The sequence below is a fragment of the Eptesicus fuscus genome, chromosome 9, assembly GCF_027574615.1.
Source record: "Eptesicus fuscus isolate TK198812 chromosome 9, DD_ASM_mEF_20220401, whole genome shotgun sequence".
NCBI classification, from domain to species: domain Eukaryota; kingdom Metazoa; phylum Chordata; class Mammalia; order Chiroptera; family Vespertilionidae; genus Eptesicus; species Eptesicus fuscus.
Genome location: NC_072481.1, coordinates 11,455,984 through 11,471,857, shown reverse-complemented (window position 1 = coordinate 11,471,857; position 15,874 = coordinate 11,455,984). Strand labels below are relative to the sequence as shown.

Below are 15,874 nucleotides of genomic sequence, written 5' to 3'. Positions count from 1 at the left end.
GCACCTTCTGTCTCTGAGAGAATGCGGCTAACTTTGCGTTTAGTTTCCCAATGGCAGGGAGAGAGGCAGAGGGAATCCCACAGCAGAGGGATATGCCTGCGTGGCTTTTATTAGTCGTCAGGAGGAAAGCTATTTAATAAACACATGGCAGGTTTATGGAGTCAATTTAGCTTCTCCTTGAGTAAGATTCTCTAGAGGGTGGCAGAAACCGGAGAGGAAATGCATCCCAGGAAAGTCTTCCTCCTGGAGACGGGGCACTATCTTCAGAGGCGAGGACAACTGGCCTGGCGTTAGGAGTGAGCCAGGAACCTTGACCTTGTCAAGGCCTATGACCAGTCACTCTCTGGGGATTCTCTGGAGGGTGAGGAGTGTCTATGGGGCCCCTCCAAGCCCAGTGGACCATCAGGAAAGAACCAGGAGCAGGACCTGGGAGCCCTCTCAGGAGCCCAGCAGAATCGGTGAGTCCCGTGTGGCAGGAGAAGGGGGCAAAAGCCATGGTCTGGAGGCGCTCACTGAGGGCCGCTAGGTGCAGAAGATGTTGGGAAAGTATTGGTAACTAGGGTTGTAGCTCTTTAGGTTTCTCTTCAGGCAGTAGGCGAGCTTCCGGTCACAGGAGCAGAGCTTCATCTGGCAGGGGGCCCCCAGCTCTGCAAACAGGACGCCAAAGGCAGAATGAGGAAGATACCCGTACGGACACTGACTCCCAGGCTTGCTTCAGTCAGGACTTGCTTCTAGACTGAGCAGACTCCCCGTCTGCTTCCTGCTCTGATGGAGCACGCAGTCTGATGAGGGAGGCACAGCGTCTACACCGGGGGAATTCGTCCTCTGATGGGAAAGGCCCAACTGTCCGGGGTGAGACTTCAGCCTAGGGGACACAACTCCTGCCCGGGAGCTCCAGTCTCATCAAGGACACACATTCCCTCAGTCTGATGGCGGAGACAGCTCCTGCCCTGGAGGAACCCCACTCTTCAAAGAGACACCAAATTCAGACTTAACTTTGAACTCAGATGGACCTGAACTTGAATCCCAACTCTAGCTGTGTGTACTGGCAAGCCTTTGTGTTTCCGTTTCCTCATCTGTAAAATGGGGAGACTAAACCTACTCACAGGGTATTTTCAGGGAGCTAGTAAAAGGAAGTATGCAGCCGATACCGGTTTGGCTCAGTGGATAGAGCGTCGGCCTGCGGACTCAAGGGTCCCAGGTTCGATTCCGGTCAAGGGCATGTGCCTTGGTTGCGGGCGCATCCCCAGTGGGGGGTGTGCAAGAGGCAGCTGATTGATGTTTCTCTCTCATCGATGTTTCTAGCTCTCTATCCCTCTCTCTCTTCCTCTCTGTAAAAAATCAATAAAATATATTAAAATAAAAGAAAGGTCATTCTCAACATCCCGGCCTTTAAAAAAAAAAAAAAAAGGAAGTATGCAAACATTTGGCACCTATTGAATACTCAATCTAAGACATCCGATACAGCTGCAATATTCTTGCCCCTCTTACCCCCAGTTCTTTCCCCACCCCCACCCCCTAAGATATAGGCTGGCTGACCTCTAAGGGCAGCTGAACTCAGAGCCAGCAGAGACCCAGGCTCTTCCAGTGGCCTGAATGGGAAGCCCCAGCCTTACCACAGGTGACCAGGCCCCGTGAGACTCTGTATTGGTAGGACTCTGTCCGGATGTGACAGCCTTTCTCCTCCAGCAGCCCATAACAGTGGTCATGTATCCAACAGCACCTGTCAATGCAACACACTTCCATCCTGAGTGGAAGGGGCATGCCATTTAAGCAGAGGCCACATCGGTGGGTGTGGTCTGGCAGAGAAAGAATCTGATAAGAATATGCCCTTCCTCACATGTTATCCTGCCTGCTTTTGGCTAGCAGCTCTGTTTTTTCCTCCTAAGCTCATGGTGAGACTACATTTCCCAATCTCCCTTGCAGGTACAAGTAGTCACATGACTAGGTTCCAGCCAGAGGAATGTGAGCAGAAGTGATGTACACTGCTTTCAGACCTACCCATAAAAACCTCACATGTTATCCTCCACTCTCTTTCTTGCTCCACCTCAGCTGAATGAAGGTGATCCAGCCTAGGACCCTGAGGCCATCGGGGATAGCAGAGCCACAAGATGGAAGGGACCTGGGTCCCAAAATCAACATGTTTGATTGAACTGTTATAAGATCAAAAAATAAACTTCCAGTATGCTAGGTGTAGCAGGTTGCATTAAATTTTTTTACTTACAGAAAAGTTGAGAACATTGTACACAGTATTCCCATTTACCCCACATCCAGTTTCTTCTATTAGTAACATCTTATATTAATATGATACATGCATGTTGAATTGAACAAAAATAGACAGAGGCAAAGAACCATCGAACAGACTGTCAAACTACAGCGGGAAGGTAGGGGAGAGTTGGGGGGTTAAGAGATCAACCGAAGGACTTGTATGCATGCATATAAGCACAACCAACAGATGCAAGACACTGGGGACAGGGGGACGAGGGCAAGTGCCGGAGGGGAGGGGAGGCCAGGGGGAGGTCAGTGGGGGGAAAAAAAAAGAGACATATGTACTACTATTTGTAATACCTTAAACAATAAAATTTAAATAAATTAAATTTAATTTAAAAAATATACATGTGTTAGAAGTAACAAACCAATATTAACTAATTACTAAATAATAATATATAATTATTGATTCATTAACTGTAAAAAGTTCATGGCTTTTTCAGATCTCCTTAGTTTTTACGTAAGGTCCTCTTCTATGTTCCAGGATCCCCTCTGGGACCCCACATGACATTGAGTCATCATGTCTCTTTAGACTCCTCTTGACCAAGGGCAGTTTCTCACTCTTTCCTTGTTTTCTATGACTTTGACAGTTTTGAGGAGTACTGGTCAAGTATTTTGCAGGATGCCCTACTCTTGGGATTTCTCTGACATTTGTCTCATGTTATGTGTTTCTTTTGCTCAAATTGTCCCAGCTTTGGCCACTGGGAGCTCTTTGGGTTGGTTCCTGTGCTCTTTGGCATTTCCATCAATGTGGTGTCTGTTTGGGGTTTGTTTTGTTTTGTTTTGTTTTGTTTGAGCACTTCCTTACTTTCTGATTTATAAGGAGCTCCAGGCTCATCCTGTATATTTCCTGCACTAGTCCTAGCATCAGCCATTTCTCTAAGGAGTCTTGGTTCCTGGGGGAATGATATTAGAAACCAGATCTGGACACTAGGTGTTGCTTATTGCTACTGAGAGGTTGTTTCTTGTAGGTCCTCTCAGCTGATAGTGTATATGTGTGTATATATATATATATATATATATATATATATATATTATATATGCATGTGTGTGTTTGTGTATGTGTATCTATATTAACCCCATGTATATACACATGTGTACATATTTCTATATGTAACCATCTGCATCTGTATTAAGCTAAACTGGAGTTCATATTGATGTCTCCAACTCTAATCCACCACCACACAGGTCATTCTAGCTTCCTGTCCTTGCTTGTCTGCAAACTCCCCCTCCAGCAGCGAGGAACTTGGCTCCAACCATCTGCCATCCATTCCCTGAATTGCCTCACTCCCTCATACATGTCTAGCAGTCTCAGAATTGTTAACCCAGCAGGTGGCATTTTCCAAAGAACAATCTCTCCCATCCTCCCTGTTCTGGAACTTCTACACTTCCCAATCAAGATGTGGAAACTAGGTCCCCTCCCTCTTAAAGCCATTATGACTGCCTCAGCCAAAAAGAAGGACCAGCGTGAAATTCCTGAGGCTTAGTCATAAAAATGCTATACTCTTGTGTCTTGCAGTCTTGGGCACTCACTCTTAGAACCCAAGCGTCACCGTGCTGTGAGGAAGTCCAAACAATCTTGGAGAGGCCTGGATGAGAGGGACTGAGGCCCCCAGCCCCAGCCCCATCTGAGCTCCCAGCCAGCAGCCAGCGACCACGTGCCAGCTATCGGAGTGCACCATCTGGATAATGACTCATCCAGCCTCAGTCAAGATGCCCAAGCTGAAGCTGGGTGGCACAGAGACAAGCCACCCCACCAAGCCCTGCCCAAATGGCAGATTCTTAACAAATCAGTGGTCATCGTCGCTTTAAGCACTACATTTTAGGATGGTTGTTACGTAGCAATAGACCATCTGATACATCAGGCCACTGAGATTTGGAGAGTTACTAGACATGAGCGTGGGCAAGTCAGTTAGCCTCTCTGACACTCAGTTTTCTTATCTATAAAATGGTGCTTCAGTTCCAGAAATGACATGGAATGAGAGGAGGTAATGTGGGTGCAGAGCCTGGAGCATGAAGGGCAGTCATGATAATCAGCTCACCAGTCAGTAACATCCTTGGGGGTCCCTTGACCGCCCCAGCCACAGTAACAGCCGTAGAAGCCATAGTTCATCAGGGCGTTCTTCCCCGTCACATTCTCAATCATGGACTTCAGTTCTAGCAAGCCACCTGACACAGCAGGCACACCTGAAAGACAGCCCCGGGTTCCCAGCATGCCCCTGCCTTCCTCCCACCCGGGGCTTAGAGGGGCCCAGGTCTCTTTTTACTCCTCCCCATCAGTGGGAGAGGGACAAGGAAGGTGAGGGCAAGCAGCACAGAGAAGTGGTTACATGGCTGGACTTGGAGAAGGAGCAAGCCTTGGTCCAAAACACAACCCTGCTGCTGACTCACAGTAGATGCTGCAGAGGCCACTTATCTCTCGGACTTCGCGTTCCTCGGTTTCCTAAAATGAATGCCTGCCTCTTGGAGTTGTCATGAGGGTAAAACTAAGGTAAAGGATGTAAATTTTGAGCACAGTGGCAGATATATATAGTGGCCAAGAAACATTAGGTATAAGTAATTAGGTGTCTGTATGAAGCTGGCTAATGGGCTCTTCCTTTATCTCCTAACAATACACACCTTTCTCCATCCTATATAATAAAAGCTTAATATGCTAAGTGTCCAGTCGTCCAGTCGGCCATTCAACCAATCAAAGTGTAATAGGCTAATGATATGCTAAGGCCACTCAACCACTCACTATGATGTGCACTGACCACCAAGGGGCAGACACTCCGATCAGTAGGTTAGCTTGCTGCTGAGGTCTGACCAATCGGGACTGAGCGAGATGAGCTGGACACGGCCTGGAGCCCTCCCGCAGTCCCTCCCCGGCCCTGATCGTGCACCAGTGGGGTCCCTCAGCCTGGCCTGCGCCCTCTCGCAATCCAGGCTGAGAGACCTCCCCACCCCCCGAGTGCAAAAATTTCATGCACCGGGCCTCTAGTTTAGAACATAAGAATCTTCAAGCAGGGTGGAACCCTTGGAGCTCACTGAAGCCAGCTCCCTCATCGTGCAGATTGGGAAACTGAGGCCTAGAGGGGAAAGGTGGCTTGTGCAGGGGGTACACATTGAGCCAGAGGTTCGAGGCCTCACGCTCCTCCTGCAGTCTCCAGGGATTTGGAGACATCAAAGAGCAGGGCAGCCTGTCAGGGGCTGCAGGAGAGCCTCAAGACAGACGCCGACCCCCATGCTGTGCAGTGACCTCCAGCTGGGAGGTGGCAGCAGGTGGGCTGCACACAAAACCTGGACAGGCCTGAGCAGAGAATGGCCGGGAATCCTGGGGGGGGAGGTGCTTGTTTTTCATTTTGCTGTGTTTTATCCCCCGCTTTATTTTATTTTGTTTTGCATCAAACAAACAAACAAACAAAAATCTGCCTCCTGCATTTACAAACCACGTAGTCTCCCTAGAGCACAACCCTTACTCATTACCCACTAGATCCTGCCACAGACCTGCTGTCATGAATGAGAAAACAGAGTCTGGGAGAGGCAAAGACTTCTGCTGACGTCTACACAGTCCATGCAGAGCCCAGCCAGATACAAAGTTAAATCTCTACAGCCTCAAAGACTAGTCTCCTTGCCACTACCCTGTTGTTCCTAGAGGGTAGAAGGTCACAAGTTCAAAGCTCAGGGGGCCAGCACTTACTGCAAGCCAGGAGCCAAGCCAGCGTGAGGATCCCCTTCATCTCTGAAGTTCTAGAAAAGAAAACACATCCCGTGACATACTTATCAGGAGACGTCCCCACAGCCCATTCAAATCCTGCCCCTGGCTTCCCACCAAGCCCTACCCTCTCGCGCTGGTCCATAAACGGGCAACCCTCGTGAGAAAAGATGAGGCAAACACGTCAAGGAGTTGAAAAAGGGGTCCCTGGGGGCAGAAGGGCATATTGTCCCCAACAGAGTCGGAAGAGAACTGTCCCACCACAAATGCACCTGACCACAACTGCCCCTTCTGCAAAAAATGGCTAAAAGTAACCAGAGGAAGAGGTGGGATTCTTAAATGGATGGAGATTTGATGGCACAAGTTAGGGGCAGGAATTGGCACACCCGGACAGGGCCCAGGTGAAGGATGTTGGGATCTGGCAGGAGAAAAGCATTCCCGCAGCAAGGGAGACTGGTGCAGGGCCGGGAGGGCACGGGGCACGGAATGCGTTAAGTCCTGTCATCCTTTATCTGGGGGTGCTGAGGGCCTGTTCAAGGACGTCTCTGCGCTGGTGATTTGAGGACAGAAGCTGGGAGGGCTCACCCCTCTCCCAGCACTGCGGACAGTGCCCAGCCCGAAGCAGGGGCTCAGGAATGAAGCAAGAGCACCCCTATGTGACGTGGCTCTCAGGCCTCCTCGGGGCTTTTGTGGGTCCCAAGCACTTTTGTCTTCATAGTCCCCTTCCTCAAAAGAAAAAAAAAAAGTTCTTTTTTAAATTATATTTTACAACCAAGTTGCTATAAAAATAAATACAATCCATGCTGGACTCATTAATATTATTCTTCATTTATTTTTCTTCAATATCAAAAGAATTTAACATTGAAACGTTGTCTTGGGCCCAGGCCCTGGGCCTACCGTAAGTTGACCCTGGGCGCTCAGGAGCGCTCCGAAGGGTAGGTATCATTGTCGGCCTTTGGCCAATGGAGAAGTACAGGCTGAAATGAAGAGGAACACGCCACAGCATGCAGGGCCACTCGGGAAGCACAGGGGTACACTAGTGTGCCCCTCAATGTACTGCACAGCCTCCCTCCCCAGAGGGAAGGGCTCTCCTTTGAGCCATGGAGCCCCGAGGCCCCAGCTTCCCTCCCCCAGACACAGGAGTCCCTGGCCTGGAGTCCAAAGAGATCACACCCAGAAGGCAGAGGAAATTCCATGTGTCTTGAGCCCATGTCTGATTCTAACTGGGCCTCTCAGAAGGTCCTTGACTGACGGCTGCCTGCTTTCCTTCCCTCTCTGGATCCCAGTCCCTTGTTCATCTGCAGCTGCCCAGCTGGCCAGTAGTCCGCCACGATTTCCCCTCCGGTGCCCTGCTGTCCCTGAGTCCTGAGTTCAGTGGTCTTTTCGGCCAGTGCTATGCCCCAAGCCCTGTCCCCGCCCAAGGCCTGGCTCCAAACACACCACTTCTAACTCCCAGAGCTCCTGGCTTCTGGGATGCCCTCTCCCTGCCATCCTTTGTCCAGCAGCTCCTCTGAGTTCCAAGAACATTCCTGAGGGTTCTGTCCACCCATTGCCTCTGCCCTGAGGGCTCTCCATAGCCAAGGCCACGGCCCTAGACCCTATCCTTCCACGGCAATCTTTCTCCGCTGCTTCCTGGAGCTGTGACCGGAGGAAGAGGACAACTACCATGTCCTGGGCACCTCCAATGTGCCAGGCTCTGTCCACTGTCTCAACCCGCCAATGGCCCTGGCAGGTGACAACTGTTAGACCTGCCGGCACGGTGTCTGTGCCTTCAACAGTAACTTGTTGAAGGAGAGAAAGCCAGTTGTTGGTTTTTACAGACAAGGAAACCCAGGCTCAGGAAGGGGAAGTGAGTTGCCCAAGGATTCAGCTCAGGAGTCAGATGCAACTCCTCTACTCACTGGGCCCCCTGCCCCTGAGCAGCCCCTGGGTGGGAGCCACGTTGTTCCCTTCCTACACCTTAGGATGCTTGGACATCTTGGGGGCCTTGCTGGGCTGGGAAGAGACAGCCCCTCCCAGGACTAGCTGATTCCTAGAGGTAGTCAGAGGCTGCCCTATGAGCACACCTTTCACTCATGTGCCAGCCAACCAATCCTAAACCTCCAAACCTCCTTGCCCAACCCCCTTTATTTAACACTCATGCTCCCAGCCGCTATTTCCTCTGCCCTGAATCACCTGAGGGCCAGGAGGGACTGTTAGGAGTCCCTTGAAATTATTCAAGACTAGAGGCCCGAGGCACAAAATTCGTGCAAGAGTAGGCCTTCCTTCCCCCCGGCTGCCGGCACTGGCTTCCCTCTGGCACCCAGGACCCGGGCTTCCCTTGCAGCCTCAGCTTCATCCGGAAGGACATCCAGTCTAATGAGCATATTACGCTTTTATAATTATAGATAGTCGATCCTAAATTGCCCTTTCTTGTAAAAAACACAGTGACGGCTCTGGACCATGCTTTCGCTCATCTTGCCTCCTGGTCGACCCGGTGCTTCCCCAGCGGCCCTGCATGCTGTGGCGTGTTCCCTTCTCTTGGAAACTGTGAGTAACAAGCCATCTTTTAAATGGTGCGTGTCCTGATCTAAAGGGAGTGTCTCCCAGCACATTTTAGAACACCTTTGACCCGGGCTGCGGGTGTGAGTGTGAGGCCCCGGGCAAAGGGGCCTGAAAGAGGAGAAGCTGCACAGAGAAGGTGGCAGAGGCACTGACCAGCCGCCTGGGGTGGGGAGGGCGGGGAAGATGGACCGCAATGAAGCCCCAGGAGAAGGATGTGGGGTGGCTATTTTTATCGAGTGACCACAGCAGGGAAGGAGTGAGCCAGGAGGTAATGTTGGAGTGGAGCAGCGGCTGCGGTAATGAGAGGTGGAGAGCGTGGAGACAGGCAGCCTGACAGAGCATGGCAACGTGGGGGCTGGGGCGTGGCCGGGTCACTGCACAGACAGGCCCTCCAGGTTCACATGCAGCAGCCCCCCTCCCCCAACCCCCCCCCCCGCCCCCGAGCTCCCAGGACCCCATCCGTCGTGTCTTCCCCAGGAAAGGACGGCAGCACCCGCCCCACTGTCGGGAGGGGTACCTGAGACCTCCTTGCCGTTGGTGGGGGAAGCAGTGGAGGGCCAGAGTCCCCTCTCCATGCCCAACCCCTCCACCCTCAGGTAAGGCACCCCCAGAAGGAGACTCCTCACCGGTGAGACCTTCTCTCTGTCCGCGGGTCAGGCCTGGAGGAGAGGCAGGGGTTGGGCGCGCCCGGTTTTAAGGGCCTCCCCGCCTGCCTCCCACCCCTGCCAGCTCAGGGAGGAAGCCTACGTTTCCCCTAAGACCCTGGGGATTTTTCCTCCCTGTGTTCAGAAACAGCTATTTCCCGAAGCACGTCAGGGGGCCTGGGTGGCCTGCAGGAGGGATATTGAGTTCCGTCTAGCTGGGGCCACCCGCGGTCCGGGTCCCTTCGCCTCCCCCCGGGCCACGCCAGGTCTCTGTCAAGGCCTCCAGCCCACGCTCCTGCTCGAGTTTCATTCAGTCTCTCTGGGCCTCATCCCAGGGACAGCCAGGACAGCCGGTGGCACCCGCTCCGACTCCGCCCCGTTCTCTGCCCGTTGCTCCCCATCTCTGTCCTGTTCGGGAACCTGTGAAAGCCCCGCTCTGGAGTCGCGGTACAATGTTGCCAGGCACGGCTGGCACCTCTCTTTTGCACCTGACTGTCTACCAAATCGCCACATGTCTTCCCTCTGAGAAGGAGAAACCACCGCCTCGCAGTGAGAGAAATGCAAGCTGGAGTGCCCCCGCTCAGCAGCTGTGTGACCCCAGGCAAGTCGCCGCACCTGTCTGTTTGTTCCTGGGACCCATGACAATAATGCCCGCCTGACGGGCTCGGGGAGAGGAGTGCCCTCTAGAGAAGTAAGGCCGAGTGGGGAGGTGTGCGGCTCCGGGGTTCACACCACAGGCTCTCCTGGGGTCACCTCGCAGCTCCAAGTCCTGGGTTCAAGTCCCGGCTTCCCCACTCAGCTACTTCACCTGAGGGCTGATGGTCTTTCTCTTGCCTGAGAGAGTGATTGGGATTAAACGATTTAATGCATTTGTAACAGAGACTTGGCCAAAATGTTAACAAATACATAGCAGTGTTCTCACAAGGACATGGATAGCTGTCATCATTCCCCATCCTCCACTTCTGTGGATCCCTGCTCCCCATCCTGACCCCCACACACACACACTGAGAAGACGTGGGTGTGCCCGCCCTCCTGTCCCCAAAGCCCCTCCTTTGGGCCCGCATGAACCCGTCTCTTCCTGGGACCTACCCCCTGCCGCTGCCCCTTCCCCCCCCCCCCGCACCCCCCTCCCCCGTCCCCCACCAGGAACCCTGTGAATTCAATTTAACACAGAAAGTGCCCACTGGGAGTCTGCGGCGTGCCAGGCACTGCTGGGGACCCACTGTGAACAAGAGCTGCCTTTCTGGTTGGGGGACATGGATAGAGCGTCAAGGCATCCATCACGTAAATAAATATACAACATGTCCCTGAGCAGTCGCTGCTGTGGGGAAAACTCCTCCTTCTGTGTGTTTATTTCTCTTTCCCACCAGTCCCCCCCTCTGCCTGCAGGCACACAGGAGCGCGCCACCCTAACCAGACGAGAGGAAGCCAAAAAAGGGAAAACAGCCCTTACCTCTGCTGACCTCTCTCCAGTTTCTGTTTCCTCCAAACGCCCAGTTTCTGGACAGAGAAGCCTCCACTTGCTCATCGCCCACTCCCTTCTGAACCCTTTGCTGCCTGGCTCCGGCTGCGTCCCCCAGCTGGCTCTCCGGGGCCCCCCAAAGCCTGGTGTTGCCCAAGCCTGGACTTCACCGCCTCAGTCCCTCGGGCATTCCATCCTGCTGACCATCTCCTGCTCTCCAAACTCTCCCTCTGGCTTCCGAGGGGCCGCCCTGTCATCTGCGTTCCTGCTGCTCAGCTCCCGTCTCTGTCGGCCCCCAAATGCTGGTGTTTTCAAGGAAGTCTGCCCCCGCCCCTCCACTCCCTTCATCTCTCCTGGGGTGAGCTCATCTGAGGTCAGGGATTTGGGTCTTATTTCCCTGCAGATTCCAGTAGCTTTTGTCGGCCGAGCAGCGTCTGGCACTAGCTCTGACTCAACAATAACACTGGGTGAACAAGTGATTGAATGTATGGATGGGGAGAGAGCACAGTGTTGGGTCCAAGAGCCTGAGCTTCAAGTCAGACAGAAGTGGGTTCAAACCTGGGTGTCACCTCTGACTGCCTGTGCCACCCGATCTCCTCAGGTCTCAGCTTAATCCTCTGCAAGGCAGGACAATAATAAAACCTGCTTCATTCTGTAATGGTGGTAACTCACTGAGATGAGGCAGGCTGAGGGGCGCAGCGCCGTGCCTGGCACCTAGCCAGTGCTCAGTGAAACGTTACGATTGTAAATAGTATGACTGGTGTGAATTTCCACTGAAACTGAGAGCTCCCTGAGAGCAGGCGCTGTGTCTGCTTCATTTCTGTACCCTCCACCTTTGGCACACAGCAGGTGCTCAGTTAGGTTTGCTGAGTGAATGCAGGACCTCTCGGCTCTAGCTTCCATACTCACCCCACTGCCCCAGCTGGCACGTCAAATATAATTTGAATTATTATCAAATTTAAATATCAGGTGGGCATTTGAATATCAGGCAGATATTTGAATTTTAATAAGTCTACTGTAATGAATGTTATATAAATTGCTAGAGGCTCCGTGCACAAAATTCGTGCACTTTTTGGGGGAGGGTCCCTCATCTCAGCCTGTGCCCTCTCACAGTCTGGGAGCCCTCAGGGGATGTCTGACTGATGGGTTAGGCCCGCTCCCCAAAGGGCAGTTGGACATCCTAAGTGCTGCTGCAAAGGCAGGAGAGGCTGCCGAGGAGGTGTGAGAGGCTCCTGCCACTGCGCTCGCCAGCTGTGAGCCTGGCTCCGTGAGCCCAGCTCTGGCTGAGCAGCTCTCCCCCTGTGGGAGTGCACTGACCACCAGGGGGCAGCTCCTGCATTAAGCGTCTGCCCCCTGGTGGTCAGTGCATGTCATAGCGACCGGTTGTTTGGTCAATTTGCATATTAGCCTTTTATTATATAGGATATATTTAAATAAATATAGTTAAAATTCACATACCTGCCTGATATTCTAGCTCAGTGGCCCACAGGAACCCCAGAACTAAATTAACTGTCTCCCCCACCATCCAGCCCCTCAAAGCTCCCCTCTCTCTGGTAATGGATCCAGTCATTCATACATTATTCATTAAAACACCCCAACCAGCGTAGAAGATTGTTGAGGGCAAGATTCTTCTCTGACTCATTTCTGACCCCAGAACCTAGAACAATTGCTGAGCCCTGCTAGGTCCTCAAAAAATATCTGTGGAAGGAATTAACCCTTTGCACTCACTTGCTTTTTTCTTGATTCCTTTATTCTACTCGGGATTTAATTTTTTAAATACCCCAGATTTTACAAAGCGCGGCAGTAGAATAAAAAACTGGAGTTTCTTTTCATACAAACTTATTTATTTGGATTTTTTTATATTTGAAATTATTGATACATTCAATAACCATCACACTCGACATCCAAGTGCAAAAGGTTAAGTTTCCCCTAAACATGATTGTTCTCTGCACTTGCTGTGTCTATCTTATGCAGGCTCGTCCTGGGGCTGAAGCCCACTGAGGGCAGCCATAGACAACTGGACAATCTCTGGCCCTGGGACCCAAGATACTGAAACACCCCCAGTTTTATCAAATGGTCTGATGACCCCCAGGAGGCTGGCACATAGAACAGGATTGCCTGAGGCTCACTGGCAGAAAGTCTACATTGAGTCCTCCTCCAGGAAATTTTTCCTGATTGCTCTTTTTATAGGAAGCTTGCCTGTCTCTGGAATGTACAGAACCTATCACACATACTGTCTGCTCTGGTACTTCCTGTTGGAGAGGATTCCAAGGCTGACAGCTCAGGAAGGAAGGAAAGAGTTCAGTATCCAATGAATGTCTACTGGGCCACAAATGCAAAGCAAGTTCAGCATTTATTATCTTTAATCCTCACAAAATCTTGTGGGCATTATGACCCCATTCTGTAAGTAAGGAAACTGAGGGCCAGATGTTAGGTAGTTTTCCCAAGGCCACAGCTAGTAAAAGGTGGACCCAGAATCTTAAGCCTGACCCATCTGTCACCCAGGTCCATGGTCTTTCCAATACAGAAATGTGTGGAGATCCAATAAAGACATATTGATTAGGATCTTCACCAGAAATATGACCAAAGTGGCATGTGACTTCTTTACACACAAAATGGAGAAGTGAAAGCTAATTTACAGTTATCGCTAGGGAAAGAAAGGTTACTCGGGGGCAAGGTTCTTGTTTTCCCAGTTTTGCCTCTTCCTTTCTATCCTGGTGAGTTTCTGTACCTGGCCCATTGTCCTTGCTCTGCTCATGTCCGTCTAACTGCCTATAACATTCCCCCCACAAGGATTTTGGCTTTGAATTCTTTCAGAGAAAAGGGGTGCAGGGTCTCTTCTGTAGCTGCTTCCTGCTGAAAGGGGGCAACGTTTCCTTCTGAGCCAAGAGATTCTTGCTCTTTATCAGAGGGACAATAAGGCCTGGATATGGAAGGAGGTTGTGATGGTGCCCTGAGTACAAATATTTCCTGAGTACAAGTAGAGCTTGTACCTTGGTGGAGATAAACTGTTAGAAATCTCAGTATTATTGGGCCAAGAATTATGACAAATGGTCTGGTAAAAGGAATAAAGATTTAGTTCTTAATAACTTCAAGTCAAGTGATGGCTTGAGAGAAAAATGAAACATTCGTTTGGAGGGTTGTAACCAATTATTTAACTAGTTCAGTTTAGTCTTATGGGTGAAAAATAAAACTTTGAAGACAATTAGCTGAATTAGAGTCTAATATTCACAACTGTGTGTTGTGGAGTTTATTGAAACATGATATTTTCCCCCATAAATCATCCTTTATTTTTATTAACAAGCCAAATTAAGACCAATTTATTTACTGTATTAAGTCCAGTTTCAATTTGGCTTGATTATTTGCATGAATACAACAAGAATAGTAATTGATTATATAGGTTCTTTTAAATTTGCTTTGCTGGAATTTTATAAGGAATTTTCAGATTGAGCTTTAATTTGCCCCGCCACACAGAAGCCAAGCCATTAGGCCTTGCCTGCAGTACCTATAAGTTCAGGTGAATTCCTCAAGTTCCTGAGGTCTCCAAAATGTCTGGAGGTTCTTTTCTTGCCATCTTTCAGGAAAGCAACCTTCGTTCCTTAACAGGAAAGACTGCCATGAACCACTGACCAAGCAAGGTACCAGGCCATTTCTCCAACCTGTTTTATTAGCTTTAGAGTCAATCTTCATTTCTTAAGGCTTTCTAATGACATTCAGAGTCCAAGCATACCTCTCTCAGACATGACACTCCAGTCAAAGTCTTGGTTAATAAAACCAGAATTGGAAACTGGTCTTATTGAATTCATGCAAAGAAACATATTGCCATAAAAATAATAACATTCACTCACTAAGAATTGCTAAATTCTGGGGGGATTATGTAGGGAGAAAAAATATAAATGTTACAATATTGTTTATGAGGGTATAATTTACCAAATTGCTCTAGGGGAAAAAACAAGTTTCCTTATATCTGGGGAAAAAAAGATCTTAAAATCAGCAATATCTTGAACAAAGTTATAAGAATGCTAATTATTTTCAGTTCATTTAGTTCCATATTATCAATTTTTGTTTATCCTGATTATTCACCAGCATTTCCATGAATTCAGTTGTTTCTTAGAGTTTTAGAAATCTTTATCTAGTTTTAAGTTATTATTTGCTTAGAAATCTGTAATTTAGAGTAAGTCAGAGTTTTTTTATGAATCTTTCCAAAGACAGAACTAACATATTTCCAAATGCATTAGAGTAAAACAATGACTGTCTGGAAGTGACAAACTTGAACTGACATGGTTATAGATTTGATTATAATGTAATTGATTTTTAAAAAAAACTTTGCTTTTTTGGTAAGATATTAACTTCCCAAGATAATAATTTCTTGGTAAATAATAATTATTATGAAATGACACAAAAGAACAATGTAAAAATCCATATTTTTAGATTTAACATATAACTTCAATATATAAAGAACAAATAATATGCAAGATTTTAAAGGTTGTACATGGCTTATTGGAAGTGTGCATTGAGCACTGAAAACAATTCAGAAATTTTCCATGTGTGGCTCACAAACACCTGGATTTTTAACTGCCAGATGTCTGGTGTCACTGACAGGACACCTGCTACCCCTGAGAGTTTTCTGTCTGAATTTGGCTTTGAATCTTTGCAAGTTCTTTCCTAGGGAGGCTGGAAATTTAGAATATCCATTTTAATAAACATATATGTATTTAAATAGAATATAGTTATTATTTTACTTGGCAAAGTTTCTCATATAATTTCATGCATATTAAATAGGCCTAATTAGCTCAAAAAACTTCTTTTATATGGAGAGAGAACAGATCTTTGAGGTATTCCAGGGGCCCATTGGAATAACTCAAACTCATTTCTTGGATAAAAAAAAAAGTATTTTAAAATTCAAACTTTGGGAAGGTTGTCAAATAAACTTAACTAAGAGTTCATAACATAAATTTTTTGTAAACCTGGGTAAAACTAACACATATTTTAGGTAAAACTAACCAGGTAATAACTTTAAAAGATGTTAATCAAATTTAAACTGGTTTTAATATTAAATATTTTGTCCAGACCACAGAATCTTGCTTAATTTGTATAAATATTTAATTTCTTTAGGCCAATAAATATTTCATCATAGCACACCACATACAATACACAGACGAACACATATCACATAAAGACCATACACATAACTCAAATTAGTAATTTTATAGAGAAGTCATAAGATTTTTTTCATTTGTGTTTGATAACTTTTAAGAAGCC

General features: G+C 48.6%; 1 protein-coding gene across 1 annotated transcript; it reads right to left on the bottom strand.

Annotated features, from left to right (window-relative positions):
• Positions 1–522: 522 nt before the first annotated feature.
• Positions 523–5,987, bottom strand: PLA2G5 (phospholipase A2 group V). Its single transcript, XM_028155597.2, has 4 exons — positions 5,948–5,987; positions 4,311–4,455; positions 1,617–1,723; positions 523–647 (listed from the first exon to the last, which is right to left on the bottom strand). The coding sequence occupies exons 1-4, from the start codon at positions 5,985–5,987 to the stop codon at positions 523–525; spliced, it is 417 nt and encodes a 138-aa protein (XP_028011398.2).
• Positions 5,988–15,874: the final 9,887 nt, after the last annotated feature.

Bases quoted from the DNA above. Each gene is read 5' to 3' on its own strand.
- PLA2G5 (XM_028155597.2), bottom strand. From the start codon at position 5,987: ATGAAGGGGATCCTCACGCTGGCTTGGCTCCTGGCTTGCA. The intron at 4,456-5,947 runs GTAAGTGCTGGC...GCTGTCTTTCAG, and splicing joins GGCTTGGCTCCTGGCTTGCA to GTGTGCCTGCTGTGTCAGGT. The intron at 1,724-4,310 runs GTGAGCTGATTA...TTGCATTGACAG, and splicing joins CCCAAGGATGTTACTGACTG to GTGCTGTTGGATACATGACC.